At 35.7% G+C, this 24,721-nt stretch overlaps 2 protein-coding genes across 7 annotated transcripts; one reads left to right on the forward strand and one right to left on the reverse strand.

The window, feature by feature from the left end:
• LOC141448402 (uncharacterized) lies at nt 1-18,052 on the reverse strand. Of its 2 annotated transcripts, XM_074116759.1 has the most exons (6): nt 18,008-18,052; nt 13,509-13,580; nt 13,216-13,414; nt 5,460-5,534; nt 5,252-5,347; nt 1-680 (listed from the first exon to the last, which is right to left on the reverse strand). In XM_074116759.1, exons 3-6 carry the CDS (start codon nt 13,274-13,276, stop codon nt 475-477), a joined length of 438 nt encoding a protein of 145 aa, XP_073972860.1. In that variant the 5' UTR covers nt 13,277-13,414; nt 13,509-13,580; nt 18,008-18,052; the 3' UTR covers nt 1-474. The 2 variants fall into 2 exon arrangements, with proteins under 2 accessions (XP_073972860.1, XP_073972861.1); XM_074116760.1 differs by lacking the exon at nt 13,509-13,580.
• Nucleotides 18,048-23,886, forward strand: LOC141448403 (uncharacterized). 5 transcript variants are annotated; one of them, XM_074116762.1, is made up of 7 exons: nt 18,817-19,215; nt 19,321-19,463; nt 20,328-20,432; nt 22,132-22,200; nt 22,287-22,385; nt 23,402-23,662; nt 23,760-23,886. In XM_074116762.1, the coding sequence occupies exons 4-6, from the start codon at nt 22,134-22,136 to the stop codon at nt 23,620-23,622; spliced, it is 387 nt and encodes a 128-aa protein (XP_073972863.1). In that variant the 5' UTR covers nt 18,817-19,215; nt 19,321-19,463; nt 20,328-20,432; nt 22,132-22,133; the 3' UTR covers nt 23,623-23,662; nt 23,760-23,886. The 5 variants fall into 5 exon arrangements, with proteins under 5 accessions (XP_073972864.1, XP_073972866.1, XP_073972863.1 ...); XM_074116763.1 differs by lacking the exons at nt 18,817-19,215; nt 23,760-23,886 and adding an exon at nt 18,048-18,806 and having other exon boundaries at nt 23,402-23,737; XM_074116761.1 differs by lacking the exon at nt 23,760-23,886 and having other exon boundaries at nt 23,402-23,737.
• The last annotated feature ends 835 nt before the right edge of the window (nt 23,887-24,721 follow it).

Genomic DNA, 24,721 nt, shown 5'->3' on the forward strand with positions numbered 1-24,721 from the left:
ATTTATTTGCATTTAGGCGAAAATACATACGTAAGCTCACGGCACATTATCAATTACAGAGAAAAAATCATAATTGTTATAATATTATAAAAATAGAATAACAATAAAGCAATGTGTTTGTTTTTTCTTTAACATTACAATAGTCTCAACAAATTAAAATTAAAATGGATAAATAATGCACATTAAATAAAGAAAAAGTAGTACCAGAAACAGAAACATTTACCCAATGAACTCAATTGTACCTAATAACCATTAAAGAAGAATGAAAAATGAAGAATCAAGAGGAACTAAAAAGGATTCATTACTTCTACATAAAACAGCAAATTAAATTACAAACTATTATTTGCAATATTTCACGTTTTTTAAACATACTTTATTACATGTTATATAATTGCACACAATAAGATACACAAATAATGAAATTTCATCAATTACAATTAAGTTATTACTATAAAAAGTAATTACTTTCTACCACTATTTTGGTAGGTTGCTACCAGTTGGGATATATTGAATACCTTTTGAAGATATATTATCACATCTGCCGCTGGAATATATTGTGTTTGCCGATGTGGATATCATGTAACAGATATCAGTACCACTGCTCACTTGCACTTTGTTATAATGCAAACATATATGATTGCCACTTGGGCGTTCACAGACTTGACGGGATATATTTGCACCTGTGAACATAACACAAAACATAAGGTTAATGAATTGATGCATCTGGATAACCTGGCACCCAAAAACACTTAATAAGATACACAATAAGTGTATCTCCAAAAGATCCATCTGAATAAGACCGAGTTGAGTACTTTAACCGATTTATATAAAATATATTTGATGTACTGGACTATTCTTCTCATTGGAAACGTTTTACTAAAACATTCCATCAGGTAATTTATAGTTAATTATTTTCAGTGTGTATTTCTGTCGTTTTGATTATCAATATAATATTTAAACATTTTTTTAAGAAGGATGGGTTTTTCCAGCTCGGGCCCATCTTCCCGAAATACCTAACATTCCACAATTAGCTGAATTATCCAAATTTTTCAATGAGTTCAAAATAAGAGCAATAACTCACCCAACAAGCAACCACTTATTTATATTTAGAAAATTAATTAACTACAACACAGACTTAGCCACATCATTTAGCCACATGCCCAAACAAGAAACCTATAGTTATGGGCACAAAAAGTAACTTTTATATACAGGGTGAACCAGTAAGTATTGTCCATAGGCCTACTGTGTGTAGTACATACTAAAGTGGAGTTCAATGACGTATTGGCCAACTTCATATTTTCCACTGTTCTTGAGTGACGTCACTTTAATTTTTTTTCTAAAATCATTACTTTTTCCATGTCTACGCAGTGCAGTTCCAATTGAGTGTTCCTGTTGGAAAGTTAGCATCAAATTTTGATGCAGAACTGCACGCCATCGCCATAGCGTTGGAAGAGGTAGCTAAAAGGGACTTTTGCAAGACTGCTTTACTTGTGGATTCCCAAGCAGCTATTTCAGCAGTAACCGGCTATGATGATAAAGACGACATCATTATAAAGAAATGCAGGGCTCTCATAGATAGGTTACTTTCGCAAGGGAAGCAAGTTGTACTGCATTGGATCCCGAGTCATGTTGGACTCCAGGGCAACGAAGAAGCTGACAGATTGGCAAAAGAGGGGGCAAATCAAGTTCAGTTCAAGGCCCCACTGCCGCTTAGAACGGCTAAGAGAGAGAAATCCGGCTCCGATTTCGATCGAAGATGGCCGTAGAACAAAGGGGAAAAGCACAAGGGAAGCAGTGGGAGGTGCTTGGAAATATCAAAGGAAGACTCCCCACCGATCTGCCTAGATCAACAGCTGTGGCATGCTTAAGATTATTGACGGGGCATGATTACCTTCAGAAGCATCTCCACCGAATTGGCATTAAGGACAACAGAATCTGTGTGCTTTGTGGTGGAGATGTTATGAACGGTCCGCACCTGCTAACATGCTCCCAACTGCAGGATGTCCGGGACAATATGCCCACGGACCCGCACACAAATTGGAGTAGTTGTGTGTGAAATTGTAATTTGGAGTAAATACATATGAATTTTTGTTTATAAAGATAGTACTTGTTTAAAATATTTTCTCAAATATTTCAGAGAGATCAGATTTTTTTTTTTTTTTTTTTAAGTGCAAATTGTAACCTTTGACTTCCTTATTTTAAGACAATCTACTTTAAAAATTGACTACTGGAAAATATGAAGTTGGCCAATACGTCATTGAACTCCACTTTAGATGTACTACACACAGTAGGCCTATGGACAATACTTACTGTATGCAGGTATACTGTATGCAGGGTGTTCATTTTAAGACGGCTTAAATGCATTTCATGCTTAAACAGTTGATCTGAGCAAAAAATGGTAGAGGAAAAATTTGTTGCCCGTTACCTCTAGTTTCAGAATATCCAACTTGATTTTAGATTCCTGCCCGCATACGCGGCTGACGCGCGACCAAATGTGAGGGTTTGCAGTTGACCCCCATTTTCATATACAGTGTTTTAAAGAGTATACAAAGTTATGAAAGGAACCGGAAACCACAATTCGATATCTTCAAAATTAAAGGTGCTAGGCCATTTCAAAATCTGGTATTTATAAATCATATTTCAATTTTTTAACTTATTATCAAAGAGAAAGAAGAGCAGGCGATAGGTCATTTTTATGTATTTTTTCATCCCCTTTCTACTGAAAATATTGCCAAGGCAGTAAAGCTAGTATTTTTCTTAATATCGGGAAATAAGTCGTTTTCCGAGTGATTTTTCTAAGAAAAATCAAATATTAAGAGCTTTAGATGTTCTCAAGCATACACAAAATGGCTGAAAATTAATTTTACATCTGTTACAAACAAGAAGGTTTATTAATTATTTGGTAATTTTGGTAGAGTTGCGTTTAATTACCAAAAAAATTGGTAACCTTCTGCCACATATTTAAGTGATCAATATCTTTCATGTAATGGATCAAACTTATTCCTTAATTTATCAAATAAGGAACTTTACTCAACTTGTGAAGCATGTACTGTGCCTCCAAAGGTGCCTCTTCAGATACAGAGAGCAGTTGAAAACCTCCTGGCTAACCTGGCTTGCGAGCCAGAGGAGGCTCCTTTGAAGGCACAGTACCTATCAAAATATCAAAATAACATTTAATTAGTAATATTTGTTAAAAGTGTAACCATGAAAACCATGAAAAACAGTTTTTTGCAATTATTAATACGAGAATAAATTATACCGAAGATGGTGGAAAATCCATTAAACTAAAAGTACTCAACAATACTATTGACGTTGATAATCGTTGGGTAGTACCATATTCTCCATTACTACTAAAAACGCAGAACGCACACATAAATGTTGGGTACTGCAATTCAGTGAAAGCTATAAAATATATTTGCAAATATGTGAACAAAGGAAGCGATATGGCAGTGTTTGGAGTGGAAAATACAACTGCATCTAACGATGAAGTCACCCAATATCAACTGGGGCGCTACATAAGTAGCAATTAGGCTGTATGGCGTATTTTATCATTTTCCATTCATGAACGATATCCAACGGTTGTTCATTTAGCAGTACATCTTGAAAATGGACAGAGAGTATATTTTACATCAGAATGTGTACGTGCAAGAGCAATGTCACTACCGCCAACAACATTAACTGAATTTTTCACATTATGTAGAAATGATACCTTTGTACTCTGAAGTAGGGATAATTTTAGTGTTAATTTTCATTTCGATGTATTGTATACATTTGGTCATTAATACATTATGTTTGAGGTATCAAAACTGCCTTTTTGTTCAAACACAGCAACGTGTGAACGGGTACAGCTAGTAACTTCTAAAGATGGAATAGGAAAATGATTTGCAATTACAATTCTTCTCCGTAAACGGGCAAAGAGAATTTAAACTGCGAATACGGTATGGTTGTAAATACTTCCCCTTAGTAGGTGTAAGAGCAGGATGAAACTTAAACGTCACGCATTCTCGAAACCCCATAAAGATGTATCTACCGTACATAAAATTTCAAATTGAAAGACAATTCATGCATTAAAATCAGTTCGTACGTCGATAATTTGAACGATTGCAGAACTTCCTCTTAGTAGAAGTAAGAGCATGATGGCAGTTTAGTCACTTAGGGAAGCTTTAACCGCTTCTTCGTGCTAAATTTTAGCATAATCGGACTAATCCTTGTTGAAATATTAGTAATAATAGTTTTAGAGAGGGCTTGACCTGCGTGGGGCCAACTCCTTTCCTAAAGTTATACAGAGTCGAGACCTCTAAAAATGCAAATCTACATCATTTTTTGAACCAAATAATACTTCATTGAAGAAAATAGGTTCACGAAACGATAACTTTAAATGATTGCAAAACTTCCCTTTAGTAGGTGTAAGAGCAGAATGTCGCTTTAATGTTACGTAGGGGAGCCCTAACCCTTTCATCCTGCCAAATTTCATCAAAATCGGGTTAAAGTTTTACTGAGTTATTAGTAATAATAATTTTGGAGGGGGCCTTACATAAAGGGAGCTAACTCCTCTCTCATTCGATTGTCAGCGTCGGGACCCTTAAAAGGCACCTCTACATAAAATTCCGAATCGAATGACACCTCATTCATGAAAATCGGTTCGCGCGTTTAGGCGCTACGTTGTTTACAAAAAAGGTAACATAACAAGAACATTTTTTGAAAATGCCGTTTTTGCCCATTTTCAGACACGTATTTCTCGAAATCTATTTAATCTATGTTGTTGCAAAAAAAATACTGTTATAAAGGAGGATTTGCACAATATTTGAAAGAAAATTTGGGAATTTTATCTTTTATAGAAAACAAAAAATTGTCAAAGTTGGGTGTTTTTTAACATTAATACTTTTTCGTGCAGTTTGTTGACGATCAACCCTTATACAACTGTCCTACCGGACAGTATTAATATATGTATATATTAGAGATTGTAGCACACGGTCAAAGATTCTACCTCACTTAATTACAGATTAGTCACAAATAACTAAAAAAACAAATATAATCAAATAATCAAAACCGAACAAGAAGTCAACATTAACGTGTTTAAAACGATTCCAAATTTATATAGAAGTGTGCTAAATAAATTCTATTAGAAAGCATGAGCGAATGTCTGAGGACGCTAATATTAGTCAATACAAATAAAAGTAAATAAATCTCGTCTAAACCCCTTCCTCAAACATCAACAAAGGATAATAGTGAATAAGATGTTATGACTAACCTTCAAGTGATGCAGTTATGATAATTCTCCCGCCCTCGGCTACCTCAATACTCTTCAGTGTCTTCGATATTGTATAGTACCTAACTGTTACTGTAACTAGAACAATCCACACATTAGAATATCTGCCTTAAAGTTACGATAAGAACTGCGGAAGACATCGGTTTTACAAAGATTATTAGTAATAAATATATATATTTATTTAACTAACCTGTTTTATCAGCAGGCACAGGAAAACTAGGAGTACATGTTCTGTATCCATGACCGTCTACACAGTTTTCGATATCTATAATCAATCAAACAAACTAACATAAAACTGCAAAAATTATTTTTCTGAATGCTGACTACAATCCAAATTTATTTACTTTTTCTATCTACACCTAAACGATTCTGCCTCAGATCTAGCTAAAGAAGCAACAAAATCAACCAACCAACATTCTATTGTAAATTGAACCATTGGAATTAATTTTAGGGGCTCATAATGCTTTTCCAACATAAGGATAAATAGCAGCGACCCTGGCCTCAATCGAATGACGTAGTTAATGCAGCGGATTAAACTTCTATCTTACCATCTTGGTACGTAAATAAAATACAAAGTTAAGAGCTCTAAAGAAATTAAAGCAAGACTTATCTTGCTTACTGCGGGTAAAGGAAGTTAATTTGCCTTTATTTCTCTGATAACGTGGAGAGTAAATCGCGAAATATTAAATCATAAATGCACAAGATCTGTTGCAGACAATCACCGCGCCAATCCTAAGTAAGGTGGTAGTGGTGATATCTGGACAAGGAAAGCATGGTGAAGGATTTTTGTTCCAATGTGGAAATGCGACGGAGGTGTGACAAGCAGAGAAGTGAAAAATTCTCCACCAGATCAAATGTACAATCTTAAAGTGAGGCAGGTTAAGTTGGTAGGCTATGGACAAAGAATGAAAAGTACAAGGGCTCTAAGCGAGCTTGAGAAAAACTTGCTACGAGGAGGGAAGCCAATTTTTAGGTTGCTTGACAATGTAGTGAGAAATTGGTCTGCTTTGCAGGTAAAGGGTTGGAACTCATGCACTGTACAGAAGACAATCGTGAGATGAATAAAGCCACCTCCAAGATGAGTGGTTGCGGTAGTAGCAGAAGAAGAATAAGCAAACTGACCATCTGAGCTACATTGTGCCAGAACTACATTTTGCTAGAACGACTCTGTCTACTCGTAGAAATAGTCCTTAAAGTTAGCTCTAAATTAAGAGACGTTACGGTCATTATTCAGGAACTCTGAACTCAGTGAGAATGAAACAGTTAAAAGAAGTGAAATAAAAATAAACTGTGAAATCTACTCTCTTCGTCAATAGCCGCAACAAGTAACGGAATCAGCAAGATTAGCTTCAGCACCAACATCGTAATTTCAAGAATCTTCTGCCAGCAATATCGTTGCTACAAGTCTTCTTGAACATTTCTCTGAGAATTTATATAGGCCTCGTGTTCTTGGAGCCCCCTCCACAATGTTGCCTTAACAATAATTTGCACATCCCACCATCTAGAACTTCTCCCTAAAGTTGGAATTCCTGCAGTACTGTTTAGTGCAAAAAATTTGCAATTATTTGTACAATTGGCATTGACAAATATTTTTCAAAATTTGGTGTAACAAATGATCACGACGCCCACGACTTTTACCGTTAATATAATACCGTTTATGCAATTAATTTTTTTTTAAACTTCCAAATTTCATTGAAAATCAATTCATTTCAAAATTACACTTAATCACTTTAAAGGTACTATTTCCGAGAAAGTGGCTAAAACTGCCATACTACATTCAGTAAAACGGCTCTTCTGGTCAGCCAATTTTCTCCAATTTCTGAAAATTTAATATTTATTTTTTAACTTCATATTTCATGTTAGAGAGAATGTTTAGAAGGAAATCATCTGATATTGAAGGAAGCTGAAACTAAAATATTAGGTAAATAAATGGGCAAGATGATACGGCGCTGTTTTTGAATGATGCTGTAGAGTCATCTCACGAAAATTGAAAACTCATGTACCTAAATAAATTTACTAATGAACTGAAATTACCACTTAATTATAATATTAAATGAAACAAAGTACGAATGCAATTAGAGAGAAAAAGTAAACAGACATTTAGATGGGAACATCTTATAGTGGTATAAGTGTTAGAAATAATTAAATAATTTTTGGTATTCATAGAGATTATTGTTCACTTTAGTGTATGTCAAACTTTGAGCTAAATCTAGCGACTAGTTTTGGAGATATTCATTAAAAACTTAACTTTTCTACTGTTTAGTGGAGAAGTTAGTAGTGCTGGTGAGGTGCGCTTGTATATACAAATCACAGATAAACTCTGCCCTTTGTGCTGAAGAGGCGTCTTCCGTATGCCAGTCGGACAGGGATTGTTTATGAAATTCATTTTGTATCTACTTACTTTCTATTCTTATTTACTACTTCGTAACTGTTTACATTAAATTTAGCACCCTAGTGATGTGATTTTAGTTATTTTATTTTTTCGTTTATAACTAGCTGGTTCGCCATTATACGTGTCAGTGTGCTGGTAGAGCAAGTGGGGGTGGGCTTATGGTTTTTGTTAGAAGTGAGTTATTTAAATTTCTTATTTTAGATCAGTCACCATGGTGGATTATTAATTCATTTATTTCAAATATTTTTTCTTTTATTTTAGTTTTGGTTTACTTTAGACCTAGTTTAGATCTAAATGTTGTCTTAGATTTATTTGAAGTAACATTGCAACAAATTTTGCCCTTTCACAATTGTATGCATTTAATTGGGGGAGATTTTAACTGTAGAGTGGGCAGATTACAAAATAATGATGAAGAGTTATTTAATAATACATTCCTTTCAGTTGAGCATGGGTCTTGTGATAGAATCTGTAATAGTAAAGGTACTTCTTTGATTGAGTTTATGGAATTAAATTCTTTTGTGCTAGTAAACGGTAGAACGCTTCGTGACACACCCTCTCAATTCACTTATGTTAGTCCGCAAGGGCAGAGTGTTGTAGATTTAGTCTGGATTGACAGTCTGTATTTAGCTGAAGTAAGGGATTTAGAGGTCCTAGGTATTGTATCTGGATCGGATCACTTTCCTGTTATAGTCAGTTTAAATTGTGTCATAGTTAGTGATATAAGCTCGCGATGCAATTATAATCCTAAAAGTTCTGTAAAAGTGATTGCCTGGGATAAAGATAAAGCTGATGTGTTTATTAATTGCTTATTGTTTTCGCCCAGAATATGTACGAGCTTATATTTTGATTTTACTCGTATTAATTTTGATGAAGAAACAATAAATTCTATTTATTAAAATTTGTACTCAGCCTTAATGGAATCTGCTAGCCAAACTGGTATGTTTTCTGCCAAGTTGATCAGAAGGGATGTTACTGTAACTCATATAAAAAATCTTTGGTATGACGAAGAGTGTAAGAAAATGAAGGTTAAAGTTAGGAAACTTTTACTATTTTGTAAACGCGCCAATTTCGTGTGTTTCCTGAAATTAATTTATTTACATACCAAAGCAAGATATAAAAACTTGGTTAAGTATAAAAAAACAATCTTTTCAAAAATCTTTACTAGATAGTATTGCAAACATAAAAGACACTAGGACATTTTGGGAAACAATAAATAAGTATAGGTTTAGACCAGCGTTATGTTCATTTATTAGTGTTGACGCCTGGGAGAATTATTATAAATTGATTTATCCTTTGAGGATTTATGATAGTACCCTATTCTTCGGTGTCGGCCATCCTACGAGTATACTGGACGCTCCAATTACTCATGACGAAATTATGAAAAGCATTCAAAAATGTAGAAGTGCTAAAGCTCCTGGACCCGATCAAATCTCAAATGAATTTTACAAACACCTTCCTCAAAACTGGCTCTTGTATTTGGAGGTTCTGTTTAATAAAGTTTTTCCAGTGAGGTTCTCCCGCTTAAGTGGTCTCAAGTTTCTCAATTTATGCTGTACAAAAAAGGAGATAGTTTGATTTAGGTAATTATAGAGGCATTTGTATAGCTAATTGCATTCTTAAGATATTCATGCAAATTATTTTGAACAGACTGTTAATATGGGATCAAGAGGTGTCTGTAATTCCAGAATGTCAAAATGGTTTTCGACCGGGTCGGGGATGCAATGATAATATTTTTGTACTTAGTACAGTGATTCAGTGTCATCTAAGATTGCCAAAAAGGAAAAATTTTACTGCTTTTATTGACCTTAAAAGAGCTTTTGATTCTCCGTCCCACTCTAAACTATTTCACAAGCTTCACTCTGCGGGAATTTCCCCCAAAATAATTAACATATTAAGGAACTTGTATGAAAATGCCTCTTTCAAGATTAAGGTAAATGGCAGTTTTACATTTGAATTACCTCTGTCTGAAGGGGTTATGCAGGGGGAGGTCCTTAGTCCTTTTCTCTTCTCGCTTTTCATTGCGGATATTGAGAACTTCTTTCGGGAAAATAACGCTCGGGGTATTAACATATAGATGGTAAGTCTGATGTTATTTTACTCTTGTACGCAGACGATATGGTTATTCTTAGTGACTCTCACATTGATTTAAACAAAAAATTAGATATTTTAAAGAACTACTGTGTTTTGAATGGCTTAAAAGTAAATACTGAAAAGTCAAAAATTGTAATTTTTCACAATGGAAGACTGAGAGCTGAAAGATATAAGTTTTTTTATGATGATGTGATGCTAGATATTGTAGATAATTTTGTCTATTTGGGCGTGCAATTCAACCAATCTTCTTTGTTTTTACAGACTGCCAGGTCAGCAATTGGCAAGGCAAATATCGCTGCCGGATCAGTTATAAATATCTTAACAAAATCAAAATGTGAGAGTTGGGTCTCGAGAGTGAGGGTATTTAATGCTATAGCTCGAAGTGTAATGTTGTATGGGGCACAAGTCTGGAGTCTAAGATACGTCGATTTGTTGGAGAGGGCGCATCTGAACTTTTATAAGCGGTTGTTCCAATTATCTCGAAACACCCCCGATTATATTATTAGAACTGAATTCGGTATAACTCATGTTTTGCTGCAAATTGTTAAGATTACTGTCGGTTGGATTAAAAATATGTTATCTTATGACGTAACGTCAGGAAATTAAGTTTTAAAAGAATAAGTGCAGCCTGAAGTAAGTGCAGTGGGGAGAGGTGGTAAGCGGTGGGCAGGGAATGAAGATGGAGAGGGGAGCCGAATCGAGCAAGGTGGAGTAGGGCAGTGTTTGGCGAGAGAGAGAGCGCCTAGTGACCAGCTGGGAAGAGAGAGATAGAGTCTTTTTGAACCATAGGCCGAACCGCCACTAACGCCACCTTTGGAGATTAAATGACCGAACCTCTGGCTCAAGCCACTACTAAAAAGGTGAACCATCGGCGGAAATTGGTTGGCGTGCCGCACCTTCAGGTACTCTGGTGTTGTGTGGTTCCCTCTCCCAGTCTAACTACCCGGAACTGCCAGAACTCTTAACCAAAAGAACTAACAATCAACCCTTTGGGGCACTAGAAGTTTGAAGTTTTTTTCAGAAGTTATTTTTTTTGTTTACTCATTTCCTTATAGTTTATTTTATATGTGTAAAAACAGTCCGAACTGAGTTAGGTGAAGGATCCTTCGTTCATTTTTGTAATTGTTTGCTATTTTTTGTGTATATTTAGTAGAATATAAGGTTGTATATATATCTGTGTGATAGTTATTTTCCACTGGTATTATTATTATTATCATTTGTTCTTCGCGGGAGTAAGGAGTCATCGCCCGGAAGTTTCTTGCCCTTTCCTGGCCACATCAGCTGAACCACGTTCTACTAGCCGACACTATCATTGTTAGTGTCTCAATCTATGGAAAGCACAAGATTGCCCCGTATCTGTTTTTTTAGACTTTTGGAGTTGAATACTGCTCCTGTGAAATATAACTGGTTTCTTCAGTTGAGAGTTTTGTTGAGCAAATATGGAGTTTATTTTGAAGCGTCAGATCTCAATGGACTTTCTGCTGGAGAGATTGTGTCAAAACTTCAAACTAATTTGCTCCAGTTGGACAGGCAATCTCTTGAATATTCCCGTTTTAGTGATATTTATAATAGCCTACCACTCTTGGCTGGTGTACCTCAAGAGTATATTAATATTAGACAACCCTTTAGGGTAACTAGGTTGATTGCTCAGATGCGAACTTCTAATAAAAATTTTATCACAATATCTTTACAAAAATCCATTCATATTATAAATTGTAAATTGTTGTGTACAGTTTGTGATATGCACGTCGAGGAGAATTTCTTGCATCTGTTTGTTGTTTGTCCTCTATATGCCTCAATAAGGATTCATTATTTCAATAGTAATCTGCCCTCTGATGTACAAAGAGATTTAGTAGAATTAATGTATAGTTGCGAAAAAGCAAAATTACTTATTGTTTATAATTACGCGTTTAGTATATTAAAGTTAAGGTCATTTTTACTAAATGAATAATTTCAGTTGTTAAAGTTTTGTTTTTGTGTTTTAAACAGGTTTTATATTTTTTTTTTCCTCTAGACAACATCTATAGACATTATTTTACTATTTTTATTACTTTTTTGTTTGTTTATTTTAATTTCAATAATGATATTGTTTTTTATTTTACTTTTATTATCAAGTTTGATCATTTAATTTAATTATTATATTATTGTAACGAAGTTGACCTGGGCAGAGAAGAAAGGCCTAGATTGTTCTAGGGGTTGAGCGACCAAAGTCGGTAACAGGCCACCACTGTGTGAACAAAAGGGCGGTCTCTACCTGAGGAGAAAAGAAAGGCCTAGATTGTTCTAGGGGTTAAGCGACCAAAGCCGGTAACAGGCCACCACTGTGTAGACAAAAGGGCCGGTCTCCACCTGAACTAGAAAGGAAAGGGGCTAGATTGTTCAAGGAGTTTAGTGACCGTAGCCTGTAATGGTCCACCGCTGTGTAAAAGCCAGCTAAGAGAAAGGCCTCAGTAGGGGTGGTAGCATATGTGTTTTCCCAGCCAGTGATTGACAGGTGAGAGTGAGACAGACGGAGTTGGAGAGAGACAGAGAATTGGAGGAGGCGGCCCCAGTTGTGAATGTGGCAGTATGTGTTTTCCAGCCAATGAGCGGCAGGTGGGAGCAAGACAGGCGGAGTTGGAGTGTGACAGAAGGTTGGAGGAGGGCGGCCCCAATTGGGGTGGTGGCAGTATGTGTTTTCCTCAGCCAGTGACCGGCCGGTAGGCGTGACACAGACGGAGTGGGGCAGTCGCAGTTAAAAGGAGGCAGACACAGCTGGAGAAGTTAGTTGTTAATCAGTTTTCTAGTCTTGTAGAGTTGTTAATCAGTTTTAATCAGTTAGTCTTGAGTGAGTCTTGGAGAGACGTTAGTTTGGAGAGACACTTTGGAAGTGACAGTTTGAGAGAGTCAGTGTTGCGGAGTGCTTCAGAGATAGCTAGTCAGGCGGTTAGTCAGTTAGTGAGTAGAGCTTTGTTTGTGTAGCAGAGACTAGTGCAATTCGGTGCAGTGCGGACCAGTGGTCAGTCGGGGAACAGTTTTGTGGCGTTACGTAGGGAGTAAGTAACAGTAAACTGTTGTGACTGTTGTCTTTAATGAATAGCGTTAGTTGCTAGTAAATGTTAATGTGAGTAAAGGTAATGTGTTAATAAATCAGGTTATTACTTACAAATTTAGCGAGTTTTATTATTTAATCAAACCCACATATTTAACGTAACTAGTGGCAGGCATTAGTTATAGGTAAAGTTTCTAGATAAAAGGTAGAAAAACTTTACATTATGTATGAAATTTGATTGTTGACACTCCGTTTGTAAAAGGCTTAGGTCTTAAAGACCAATAAATTAATAATAATATAAAAAAAAAATAGTTCTAAATTAAAAGATGGGAAAGTCATTATACAGGAACTCTCGCCTTCTGAACTTATTTCATTGTGAATGAAACAGTAAAAATGGGAATGAAATACATTAACAAAATTAGTGAAACCTACCATCTTCATCAAGAGCCGCAACCAATACCGGTAGCAGCAAGATTAGCTTCAGCACCAACATCGTAGCTGCAAGAGTGTTCTGCTAGCAATATTGTTGCTACGAGTTTCCCTGCACATTTCTTGGTGTATTTATCTATATGCATGTGTTTGGTGCCCCCTCCACAATGTTCGCTTAACCGTAATTGGCACTTGAGTATTGCTTAGTGTAAAAAAAATTGCAATTATTTGTACAATTGGCATTAACTATATGTATAATGTTTATATAATGCACAAAATTTGGAATAAATATTTACATTAATTCCTCTTACTGCAATTTAAGTAATTACATTTTCTTGAAACTTCCAAATTGCATTGAAAATTAGTACCTTTCAAAACAATATTCGGTCAACAGATTTTCTTCAATGTTGCAATATTATTTTATTTTTTTTATTTATTTTTTAAAATTTATTTTGTAATTTACAATCTGTATAAATATATAAAATAAGTAAATAGGATGTAAATAAGATGAACTGGAGCAGGAGGAGAGAAGCTACCCAGCGGTAGCACTCTCTATAGGAGAGAGGAGAAAGTGAAGAGGAGAATATGAGGAGGAGAGAGGAGAGATAGGAGAATAATGACGTTTAGTTCTTCAGACTGTAAGGAAGTCGCAGGGCCACCCGTCATCGAGGAGTATTGTTAGGGATGTCAGAAGAGGCGAGAGACGGTACAAGAGGATTTGAGCAAGTAGAGAGAGCAGTATGGAATTCTTGATATTTAGTCTTGGCGTGTTGGTCTATTAAGGGAATGTTGAGGTCGTTGTGAAGAGTGAGGTTAGTCACTGTAGAAAGGAGCGTCAGCTATCTGTCGAAGTATTTTTGTCTGAAATGTCTTGTACAGGCTTGTCTTGTACCGTATGTTTGTAGGTTTGGCTGAACTCCACAGCTCTAGTCCGTAAGTCCTCATAGGTTTGAGGATAATGTTGTATAGTAATCGTTTGAGTTCTATGGGCAATTTGGAACGTCGTCCAAGTAGTCTGTAAAGCAGTTTCGCACGTTTCGTCATTGCTTGTCTTTTAAGTCTAGTGTATGGGTTCCACGTGAGTCTTTTGTCAATAAAGAGCCCAAGATAGCGCACCAGATCTGTACAAGGAAGAGGATTGCCACTGAAGAGGACAGGTGGACAGGAGCCCCGCCGGAGAGTAAACGTGGCATGCTGGCATTTCTGTGAGTTCATTTTAATCCTCCACTTCTTGGCCCAGGATTCTATTTTGTGTAAGTGTTTCTGTAACTTGTATGAAGCTGATGTAGGATATGTACTTGAAGCTGATATGGCTGGGTCGCCTGCGTATGTACAGAGTAGTGTAGAGGGTTGTACAGGTATGTCTGATGTGTATACTGTAGAGAACGGGGCCAAGTATACTCCCCTGCGGCACTCCCGCCCCCACTGTGGAGAATGAGGAGATTGCTGAGCCAGTACTAACTTGAAAGAACCTATCTGAGAGATAGGAGCGCAGAATGAGGTAGTATGTAGAGGGAAGATGCTTTTTTGGTTTGAGCAGAAATCCAGGACCAGGATGCCAAACACGATCGAAGGCCTGGCTTACGTCTAAGAATGCCCCTGAGCAATACTGCTTTAATATTTAGTTCTTAACTACATATTTCACGTTTGAAAGAATTTTTAGAAAGAAATCAGCTGATATTGAAGGAAGCTAAACGAAAATATGGCATTTAGCATTTGATAAATAACTGGGCAAGATAATATAGCAAACAAATAAATTTACTAATAAACTTCCTTACCTAATTATTTTACCAATCAAATTAAGGGAGGTGGTTCTGAAAGTATTTTGAGAAAATTACTTAAATTACTTATTATTACGCTTATTCTGCCTAGTTCTATTCAAGAATGGACCATGAGATTGATTTAGAACAGCCATAGCAGATGATTCTATAACATTCAACGTTATATTTACCTAGTGTTGACTAAAGCAGAAGATTATTAAGGCAACCAGCAGTGACCATCAATCTTACACTATAAGAAGCAAAACAAAGTTCAATTTGCCGCCATTGCACATATACTCTAAAGGTGTTGCTAGGGCGTTGTCACGGCTTATGAAGGACGAGCTCCTATTAACGTTAGGCATGAAGGAACTTATCAGGAGCTATGGAAGAAGGTGGAGGATGACCATGCTTTGGGTCTGCCTTCGGATGTTTTGACTCCCAAATATAGCTTCGTCAGGCCTTTTAAAGTTGTTTTTGGGCATTGACCCCCAGTTGGGGGACTCTACGTGGTGCTCCGATGGCTCCAGGAAGGAGGAGGAGTGGGAGTGGGTCAAACCGAAATATGGCTTTTCAGTTAGCCAAGGAAAACCAGCTGCAGTCTTTCAGGCTGAGCTAGCGGCAATTAGGTTGAGTGCTGCCGAGTTTGCCAGACGAGAAATGATTAATTCTAGGATCGTAATCTTCTCGGACAGCCAGGCTGCTCTACGAGCTATTGGTTCTTACCAGGTCAATTCAAGGCTGGTATGGGATTGTCTGGGGGCCCGACAAAGTGACCAAAATAAGGTTTTTCTGGTGTGGGTTCCCGGTCATTCAGGTCTTAAAGGGAACGAAATGGCAGATTTAAACGCGCTGCGGAGACTTCAATGGCCCGGAATCCTTTTTCGGGGTATCCAAGTTCTTTAAGAGTGCGACCATTAAACTATGGGTGCAGAGGAGGTCTCAGGAGTGGTGATTGGCTACCACTGGGCAAAGACAGGCGAAGGAGTTAATTAGGGGCTTTTTGCCAAAAGCTGACTCTAACTTAATTCCGCAAGGCCGTGTGGTTATCAGGATAATTGTAGGCCTATTAACCGGCCACTGCTGGCTCAGAAAACACATGCATTGCATGGGCCTGGCAGATGATAGCGTTTATAGGTTCTGTCAGGAGGAGGAAGAAATGGCACTGCACGTGTTGTGTCAGTGTGAGGGACTTGTCTGGGCTAAGGATGTTACTCCTCGGGGAGGAAAACCAAGGTTTGAGAGCTTTACCCTGGTGGCGCTCTCCAAAATTAAGAGTCTGATTAAAGGGACGGGTCTGGAGGGCGGAGCTCTAGAATAGTGGGAGCCGCCACAATAGATCCATTGGGTTCTGGTGGCGTAGGCCCATGGCTGGATTTTCCTATAGGCTAACTAGGCTTCAAGATCAAGAGGCCATTTTTTTTTTTTTATTTATTATCCATGCCTCAATTTTTATAAAGGTTAGTACCAATAACAACATGTTTCACTTAACATATTAATATACATACATATATCACAGAGGTGATATATTTTATTATCTCTCATGTAATTTACAAACTTAAAAATGGGAGGTGAAAGGGCCTCATAAGTGGAATAGCCTAGGGCAGTGATGGGCAAAGTACGGCCCGCGGGCCAACTCCGGCCCGCGAAAGTATTTAATCCGGCCCGCCGAAGGTCCATCGACATGGATAGTATATGGCCCGCTATAATTACGTTTTGACGGTCGAGAAGTATAAAGTAGATTCTACTTAGTAGAATAATAGATGCATAACCTATAAGTGAAGCTAAACTAGCCGCGTAGTTACACAAGTGTGTAATGCTGTAATGTTTTTATAATATTATGATTAAAAGCTTTAACACAAAATGCATTTTTTCTATGTAAGAGCAGATCGCCGCTTTAATGTTACGTAGGGGAGCCCTAACTCTATCATCCTACCAAATTTTATCAAAATCTGGCCAAGATTTACAGAGTAATTAGTAATAATAATTTTGGAGGGTGCCTTACATAAAGGGCTAACTCCCCTCCCATTCGATGTACAGCGTCGAGACCCCCAAAAGGCACATCTACATAAAATTCCGAATCGAATGACACCTCATTCATGAAAATCGGTTCACGCGTTTAGGCGCTACGCAGTTTACAATAAAGGTAACAAGAAGAAGAAGAAGAAGAAGAAGAACAAGAACAAGAACAATTTTTGAAAATGCCGTATTTGCTCATTTTCGGCAACTTTTTTCTTGAAATCTATTAGATATGGGTTGTTGCAAAAAAATTACAGTTATAAAGGAGGATTTGCCCTATATTATAAAGAAAATTTGGGAATTTTATCTTTTATAGAAAAAGAGAAAAAAATTGTCAAAGTTGGGTGTTTTTCAACGTTACGCTTTTTCGTGCAGTTTTTGACGATCAACCCTTATACAACTGTCCTACCGGACAGTTTTAATAATTCTGGCCCTCCTCTAGAATTTCTTAAACTTTGTGGCCCCCCATTAAAAAAGTTTGCCCACCACTGGCCTAGGGTCTCTTTTCATCTAATTCCGGCCTTTGGCCGCCCTATTAGTATCTATCTAAAATAAATATAAATTTGCCCGCTAGAAGGCAGGAAATCAGCACTTAATCTTAGTACAACTTCAGCTAGAATTTAAAATAAAAATGTTAAGGTTAATAGTCAGCTGTAGAAATCTGACTACAAGAGAACTGTTAGTAAATTTTCAATAGAATGCTGTTTTTATCACCTAAACTAATACTTCACAGAGAAGTGGCGCGCCGAACATTTTAAGTAGAACTCTGTTAGTTGGACAGTAAACTAAATGATTTTGGTGAATGTCGAGGTGAGGTCTTAAATAAAAACAACTTATTTGTTTTATACCAACGTTTCGGTAATTATTACTACCTTCTTCAGGGTCTGTACAAAAGGAATATTACACTAATATAGATAAAATTGAACAAAAACAAAAATCAAAAAATACATAAATAAAATTATTTTTAAAACATAAAATTAAATAGATAGATATAATAAATATAATTTGGGATGACTTACATTATAAAAAAGTTTGTAAAGTTGACTGTATAGCTACGAATATATCATCATAACTGTTAAGGATTTACGGAAAAGTGGGTTTATATAGAGGTAAGGGAGGGGTGAAAACAATAGGGCTGGAAAACCTAAGGTATGCGGTGAGTAATTTGTTAAGTTAATGTTTGAAGAATGTTATTATAAAAATTTGAAAGATTGTTGGTGTCTGTTCTAAAGTTGATGGATTTTTGTTGTTTTTTAATGTGTATCATTTCTAATATGTTTCGTTTACTTCTGTTGGTGTTGGTTGCAAGTATGGAAGTGTTGTCAAAGTCAAATTCGTGTTGTAAGTCTAAATGGTGTTTAGTTAGAGCAGATAAAGTATCATTAGGTTTTTTAGTTTTGCAATCGTGTTTGTGTTGGTATAGCCTCTTGTTTAGGTATTGTGATGTTTGTCCGACGTATGTGGCATCACAATTTTTGCAATTGATTTTATAAATTACATCTGAACGGAATAGTTTTGGTGTAGGGTCTTTTAGTTTTGTGAATAAAGTATGTAAGGTATTGGTGTTCTTAAAAGCTGTCGAAATATTATGTTTTTTGAATATTAAAAAAAAAAAAAAAAAAAAAAAAATATCATTAACAAATTACAAACATTCAAACATTAACTTAACAAATTACTCACCGCATACCTTAGGTTTTTCCAGCCCTATTGTTTTCACCCCTCCCTTACCTCTATATAAACCCACTTTTCCGTAAATCCTTAACAGTTATGATGATATATTCGTAGCTATACAGTCAACTTTACAAACTTTTTTATAATGTAAGTCTTCCCAAATTATATTTATTATATTTATCTATTTAATTTTATGTTTTAAAAATAATTTTATTTATGTATTTTTTGATTTTTGTTTTTGTTCAATTTTATCTATATTAGTGTAATATTCCTTTTGTACAGACCCTGAAGAAGGTAGTAATAATTACCGAAACGTTGGTATAAAACAAAAAAGTTATTTTTATTTAAGACCGCACCTCGACATTCACCAAAATCATCTACAACAACGGTCAAAAAAACCCCAAAAAAACCATCATTAGTAAACTAAATGTTATCTACTTTTATTTTTTAAGTTCACAGTGCTCAATGAATAATTCCTCTTTTTTATATTTATCAGTTTGTTTGTTATGATGATCTACTGTATTTTCTAAATCAACAGCATTTTTATTCTTTGCAGGTGAGTTGGCTAAATAAACCCAAAAAGTCACCCACTTTTTTACTTTTTATGCAAGCCCTCTATACATATTGCGAGGGTGTTGTGAATTGAATGTTGTGTTTTTAGGTTGAAACGAACGCAGGGACGCCAAGATCCCTAAAGAAATGGCTAGACCTACTATTACTAATCTTTCGGGGCTTGGAGAATCACAGTTCACAGCTGATCTTAACAGTTTACAACTAATTTTTTAAAATATTTCTCTAAATAAGGTTTGTTTTTTATTATTAGAATGGTTAGATAAAAAATAATAACTGCAGAGGAAACTGCTATTTTTCCTTAAACATATATTTAATCGTACTGTACAAATTTGTTTTTTAGATGACAGTACGTAAACATAACTTTTAGCATAATCAATTTTTTATTTAAATATATTTACATTTCTTCATTATTGACATTTCATTCTTCTATTTTTGGGTTTGGTAAAATCTCGTTTTGATTGATAATTTTTCGAAATATAATTGATGATTATTAGAGCTTTAATAGTGTATTAACAAAATGGGATTTTGTATAAATTTCAATACATACCTCGATTGCAATAACCTACCCTACGGAAAATTGTAAGTTTTTTTATAAAATACGTAAGTAGGAAATTATGGTTTTATCCGCTACTCACACAACAACCAAACTAACAGTTACGACCTTCATAACCTGCTCTGCACTATTTTCTGTAGAGAATTATTTTACACGGCCCATGATATATGTGGTTTGTTTGTCCAAACAAAACCTCTGTATGGTGATTGAACGGGGCACGCGAGAAGAGAAGTTGGCCTTCCAGCTGATAAGGAATTGTTTCAACTATACTCCATTTCTCGGATACCCCAGAATTTCTTCTGCTCTTTTCCAATTCGGGCTTGCTTCAAATGCTGCCCATTTGCTATACTATTCCCTCTCTTGTAACATCTCTAGAAATGCTGTACATCTAGGAGGTTGTCAATCTCTCTCATCGCTGCAGAAAATAAGTAATCGTTCTGGAAGTTCAGTACTGTCTGTCCATTTTCCTCATCTTTCAAACTTATACTGTTTACAAGAAAGAGCCAGAGAAAAACTAAGAGACAGTTCTGCTATTGTTCCAGATACTGTAGAAGTTCTAGCCATCCCAGAAGGGCCGAACGAGTTGCCTAGTACCATGATTACGGTCTACTAGGAAGAAAAAGAGCTTATTGAATTAGAGCTTCCAGGTGAGCCATGAGGTCAAGTTTTCTTATTTTCCTGCGTGACGTAAGAGAGGCCAGTAAAGAACTCTCGCACGAGTTCGAGATCTTCATGTTTTCTATTTCCTGGTACACATGTTCCTAAGTAAAAAACGCAGACTGAAAAATTAATTATTTGGCTGTTTCTTTTCCTCTGTGATTATCTCGGATTCATATCCAGACAAAATTACAGGCAGTATGTGTGTATTAAATGGTTTTTGTTTAGGCTCCAATAGATGTGCGAAAACATAAGAATTACTTTGTTTCAAGGGTCAGAAAATGACAATTTTTGAAGAAAATTAGTCTAAAAGATAAACAAATCGCGTGCAAATTATTTGGGGTAGCAGTAAAAATGTCAAGTTTGATAAAATCAAATTAATGTTGCTCGTGACTTGTATGCAAGAAAGGACTGTGTGAACAACGTAACAGAGGAACTTCTGATCATGGGTGAGTGAAAAAACCCACTTTCATGAGGTAGGCGATAGCTTTTGGAAGAAGGCTAATGAGGTAAGTTCCCCATAAGGCAGGTCCTAGCTGACTGCGTGGTCCTCCTCCGTTCGTCCTTCCAACTCACAAGTATCTGTTTGTGTAAAAAGGTCGGATTTCTTGACTGTATGCTCCTGTTCACAGGAGTTATCACCAAAGATTATGAAATTAAAAAAGGTGATTGTTATCACGATCCTAGGCATGGACTGTACGGCTACAATATTTGCTTAAAATGGAACATTTCAATAAAGAACCAAACAGTGGAAGAACTCTGCTACAACCTGTACTCTCCAAATTTAAAATTTTCCACCTACAAATGTCTTACATTAACTTCAAAATATCTAAGCGCCAAAGAGTTCTTTAACGAAAATATTACGTCCCTTGAAGGTTAGTGAATGGAGTTCCGTATGGCATTATATGTATCTATGATTCTAATTTTAATTATTTAAGATGTAATTGAATACACTGTTTGGCTGAAATGAGCAGCAAAGTGGAGCGGTGGATGGAAGCGATAAAGTAAAACCACCCAGCACGCCCAAATGCCCTCTACTATTTATGTTAAAACTAATGCCAAAAACTCTTACATCACTTCACTTCATTGAAGAGCAATTAACTCAAACAAATATATTCATCTATGACATCTTAACAACCACATCCAAGAATTGACATTGAATAACCTGTGCACATGGGTGGACATCTTAGATGTTCTTACTTTACACATTAACATACATAAATTCTTCAATATCAGAAGATGGCTCATATATCGAGTACCATCCTCTCAAAAAATTGACCCATTTGCACAGCTTGGTCAATGATTAATATTATCCTCGAATAAGGTTATTATGCCCTATAAATTGACCATCTATTGTTTCATTTAATATTCAAGTTTAAACTGTTTCAAAAGATTCATGTTGAAGTCTTTTAAATATTTATGGTATACGAAATCAAGAAAAAAAAACCATATTAATACGTAAATATAATTATCTGTTCATGCTAATAATATTCGCAAAATATGTTTTAAGAATTTAATGATTCAATTGCAAGGTACGCGCTGCATGCAACCAATGCATGAAGTGCACGCCATAGAACTTCTATATTTACCTATTCAGAAAGTGTCATTCTGTCAGTGATTGTTGCTGTGCTACATGTAATCAAAATTCTCTTGATTGCATATGTTTAAAATGATTCGTTTATTTTACAGAAATGTATTGCTATAGGCTAGGTGATAATAATTTCCAATGTGATATCTACAGATACAATGGCTACAATGGTACCGTATCCTTCATTTTCAAAATGGAAAACAATTATTTAGGGCTCTAAGTTGGAGCATGAATTTGAGTTATGGGCATGTTTCAGTCTATGTATGGTCTAAGCTCTATCCACTGGGCTGGTCACAAAGTAGCTACGTGGGGTTCTACTACGGCATGACCTACTACGCTTACAGATATGTCACAGGTTAGTACAGATTTTAAACGGCATAAAATTTAAATTTAAGTCCCTTCATACACTCATCTTTAGCCCAATTTCAGATTTAAGAACTATATAGCAACCACTAGCTGTGTCATTTCCTGATGAGGAGTGCTTAGATAAATTTACTGCGTTTACCATTGTACTGTGTTTATAAATATCTGAAATAAGAAAATTTGCTCTTAAATTTTTGAAAATAAGTTTAAGTATTGGCCTTGGTTCCATAATTATAACGAAAATTGAACTTTTTACAATACAGTTAGCAGGTTAAGATTTTACCCCAGCTATTCACCCCAACACATGGCTAGAATAGGAATAAGTATAAATCCACAATGCTCATGTGTTTTGGATCGCCTTCCCGATGCAAACCACATAATCCTAGACTGCGATAAATTTAATTAAGAAAGGCAGAGAACAGCTTTGGAACTCTGTTAATGACTCAGAATGCCCACTACCTGCCAACTTATTGACGATACTAGCCAACCAAACCGTTCAAATACACTTAAACATATATAATTTTATAAAAACCAACAATCTTGAACTATAGACAAACCGTTTTCTCCACAAACCTGATACCAATTATACAATACTAACAATAAAAACAAATTAAAAATAATAACATTAAGCCACTATATAATGTTACCACACCATAACAGCCTCATAGTTTAAATAATAAACCCTTTAAAGCAACATAATCCTTGGCTGGTTGTTAAGGCAAAAAAAAAAATTTATTGTTAGTTTTTGTTGATATCTCTTTGATAGCACACTTGCACTAACTAAATGGAAAACTAAAGTTGGCTAGCTCCGGCAAGTTTATTCCCATCGTCCCAGTTGTAGGATTTACTCGGTTCGCAACGGTAGCCCTTGAACACTTCACTTGGCACAGTCCGTTACTATTGTAACCTTGTTCTTATAGAGAAAACCGAAGTAAATACAAATCTTGCTTTAAAGAACGTAAGTTCACACTTTAGTCAACTCCTAAAACATAGTCTATCTGTTCATAGGAAACAATGGACACGGCTATTCCTGTTACACCATTGAGGACCTGGGCAAAATATGTATGAAATTGAAAGAGATAAACAATGAAAACGACTCGGTAATATGTTTCAAGGTGACGACATCAACAATGCGATTTTCCGGCACTAAATGTTTCCGCAGAACTAGGACTTCTTCTTATGAATTTTGCGCTCTCGAAGATAACATCAAGATGCTGGATCGCTGGTGAAATTAGTGTCCATTATTTGAAAAAGTTAAATGATACTATGGTAAATAAATACATATATTTATAGTTAATTGTTTACGATTTCATTATTATAATAATATTACTGTTTTCTTTATTTCTAACCGATTTCTAATTTTCAGCTATTATCATGTTTCTTATTGTAATAGTTTTGACAGTATTCTTCGGATTGTCAGCAAACTCAGCAGTATAATGTTGTGTTAGCGCGTTGTTGCGCAGCTTACCCGCAAAAACGTATTCACCCGACAGATATCAAAGTCCGCTCAAAGCTCTGCATTCATACATTACTCACAACTGTAAAGTAACACATCTATTCAGCTACTGAAAACCATGTTTCATGATCGGAACAAAGAGCTTTAAAGCCGAATAATTTCAAGAATCAACATCCTCTACTTGCTTCTAATCGCTTAAAGCTTGTTCCGTCACGTTATGATTGCATTTAATGATTTTTTAAAAAAGTTTTCATACAGATTTTAACCAGCTACCATGCTAAAGAAAAATATTTAAATATAAATTGAACAATAGCATTAACCATGAAGATGATCTACCTTCTAGGTCTTAACCTTCCCAACAAAAGTGCTAAAATGGCAACAATTTCTCTTCGCTCTCTGATAAGTCACTCACCAAAAAAGATGTAAGCATTCACGAATTCACTATAGGGTTTTGAGATAACAATTCCTTAACTTTACTGCAACTGTGTTTAGAGGTGTCTTTGTGAAGGTACATTACATATAAATAAATAAGTACTTTATAACATTTCAATTGAACAGTATTTATAATTACAATTTCTCTTTTTTTCTGTTCCATTTTTTCTTCTTTCTTTTCAACCAAAGTAGTTAGCTGATTTATTCGCTATTAAATGAGAAAACAGATTTGTATTTATATATACTTTTTTTCCTTTTTACTATAAATAACAAAAAGTAATACATATTTATTGCAACATGCTTTTAAATCATACATTACAAGTGTAACACCTTTATCATGTAAACAAATAATTAAAATAAACTAAATTTATTAGTGAAGGTGGTTTTGGTAAACTTTCTGCAAAGAATGCATGTCATTGCATGGTGCTAGTTTCTAGTCA

The sequence above is a fragment of the Rhodnius prolixus genome, unplaced genomic scaffold, assembly GCF_049639745.1.
Source record: "Rhodnius prolixus isolate KJV_2025 unplaced genomic scaffold, Rpr scaffold_25, whole genome shotgun sequence".
Classification (NCBI taxonomy): domain Eukaryota; kingdom Metazoa; phylum Arthropoda; class Insecta; order Hemiptera; family Reduviidae; genus Rhodnius; species Rhodnius prolixus.

Coding starts and splice junctions, on each gene's coding strand:
- LOC141448402 (XM_074116760.1), bottom strand. CDS start 13,276: ATGTTGGTGCTGAAGCTAATCTTGCTGCTACCGGTATTGGTTGCGGCT. Junction 5,535..13,215: donor TGCGGCTCTTGATGAAGATG/GTAGGTTTCACT, acceptor GATTGATTATAG/ATATCGAAAACTGTGTAGAC. Junction 5,348..5,459: donor TGTGCCTGCTGATAAAACAG/GTTAGTTAAATA, acceptor GGATTGTTCTAG/TTACAGTAACAGTTAGGTAC.
- LOC141448403 (XM_074116763.1), top strand. CDS start 22,134: ATGTATTGCTATAGGCTAGGTGATAATAATTTCCAATGTGATATCTAC. Junction 22,201..22,286: donor CAGATACAATGGCTACAATG/GTACCGTATCCT, acceptor GGCATGTTTCAG/TCTATGTATGGTCTAAGCTC. Junction 22,386..23,401: donor CGCTTACAGATATGTCACAG/GTTAGTACAGAT, acceptor ATCTGTTCATAG/GAAACAATGGACACGGCTAT.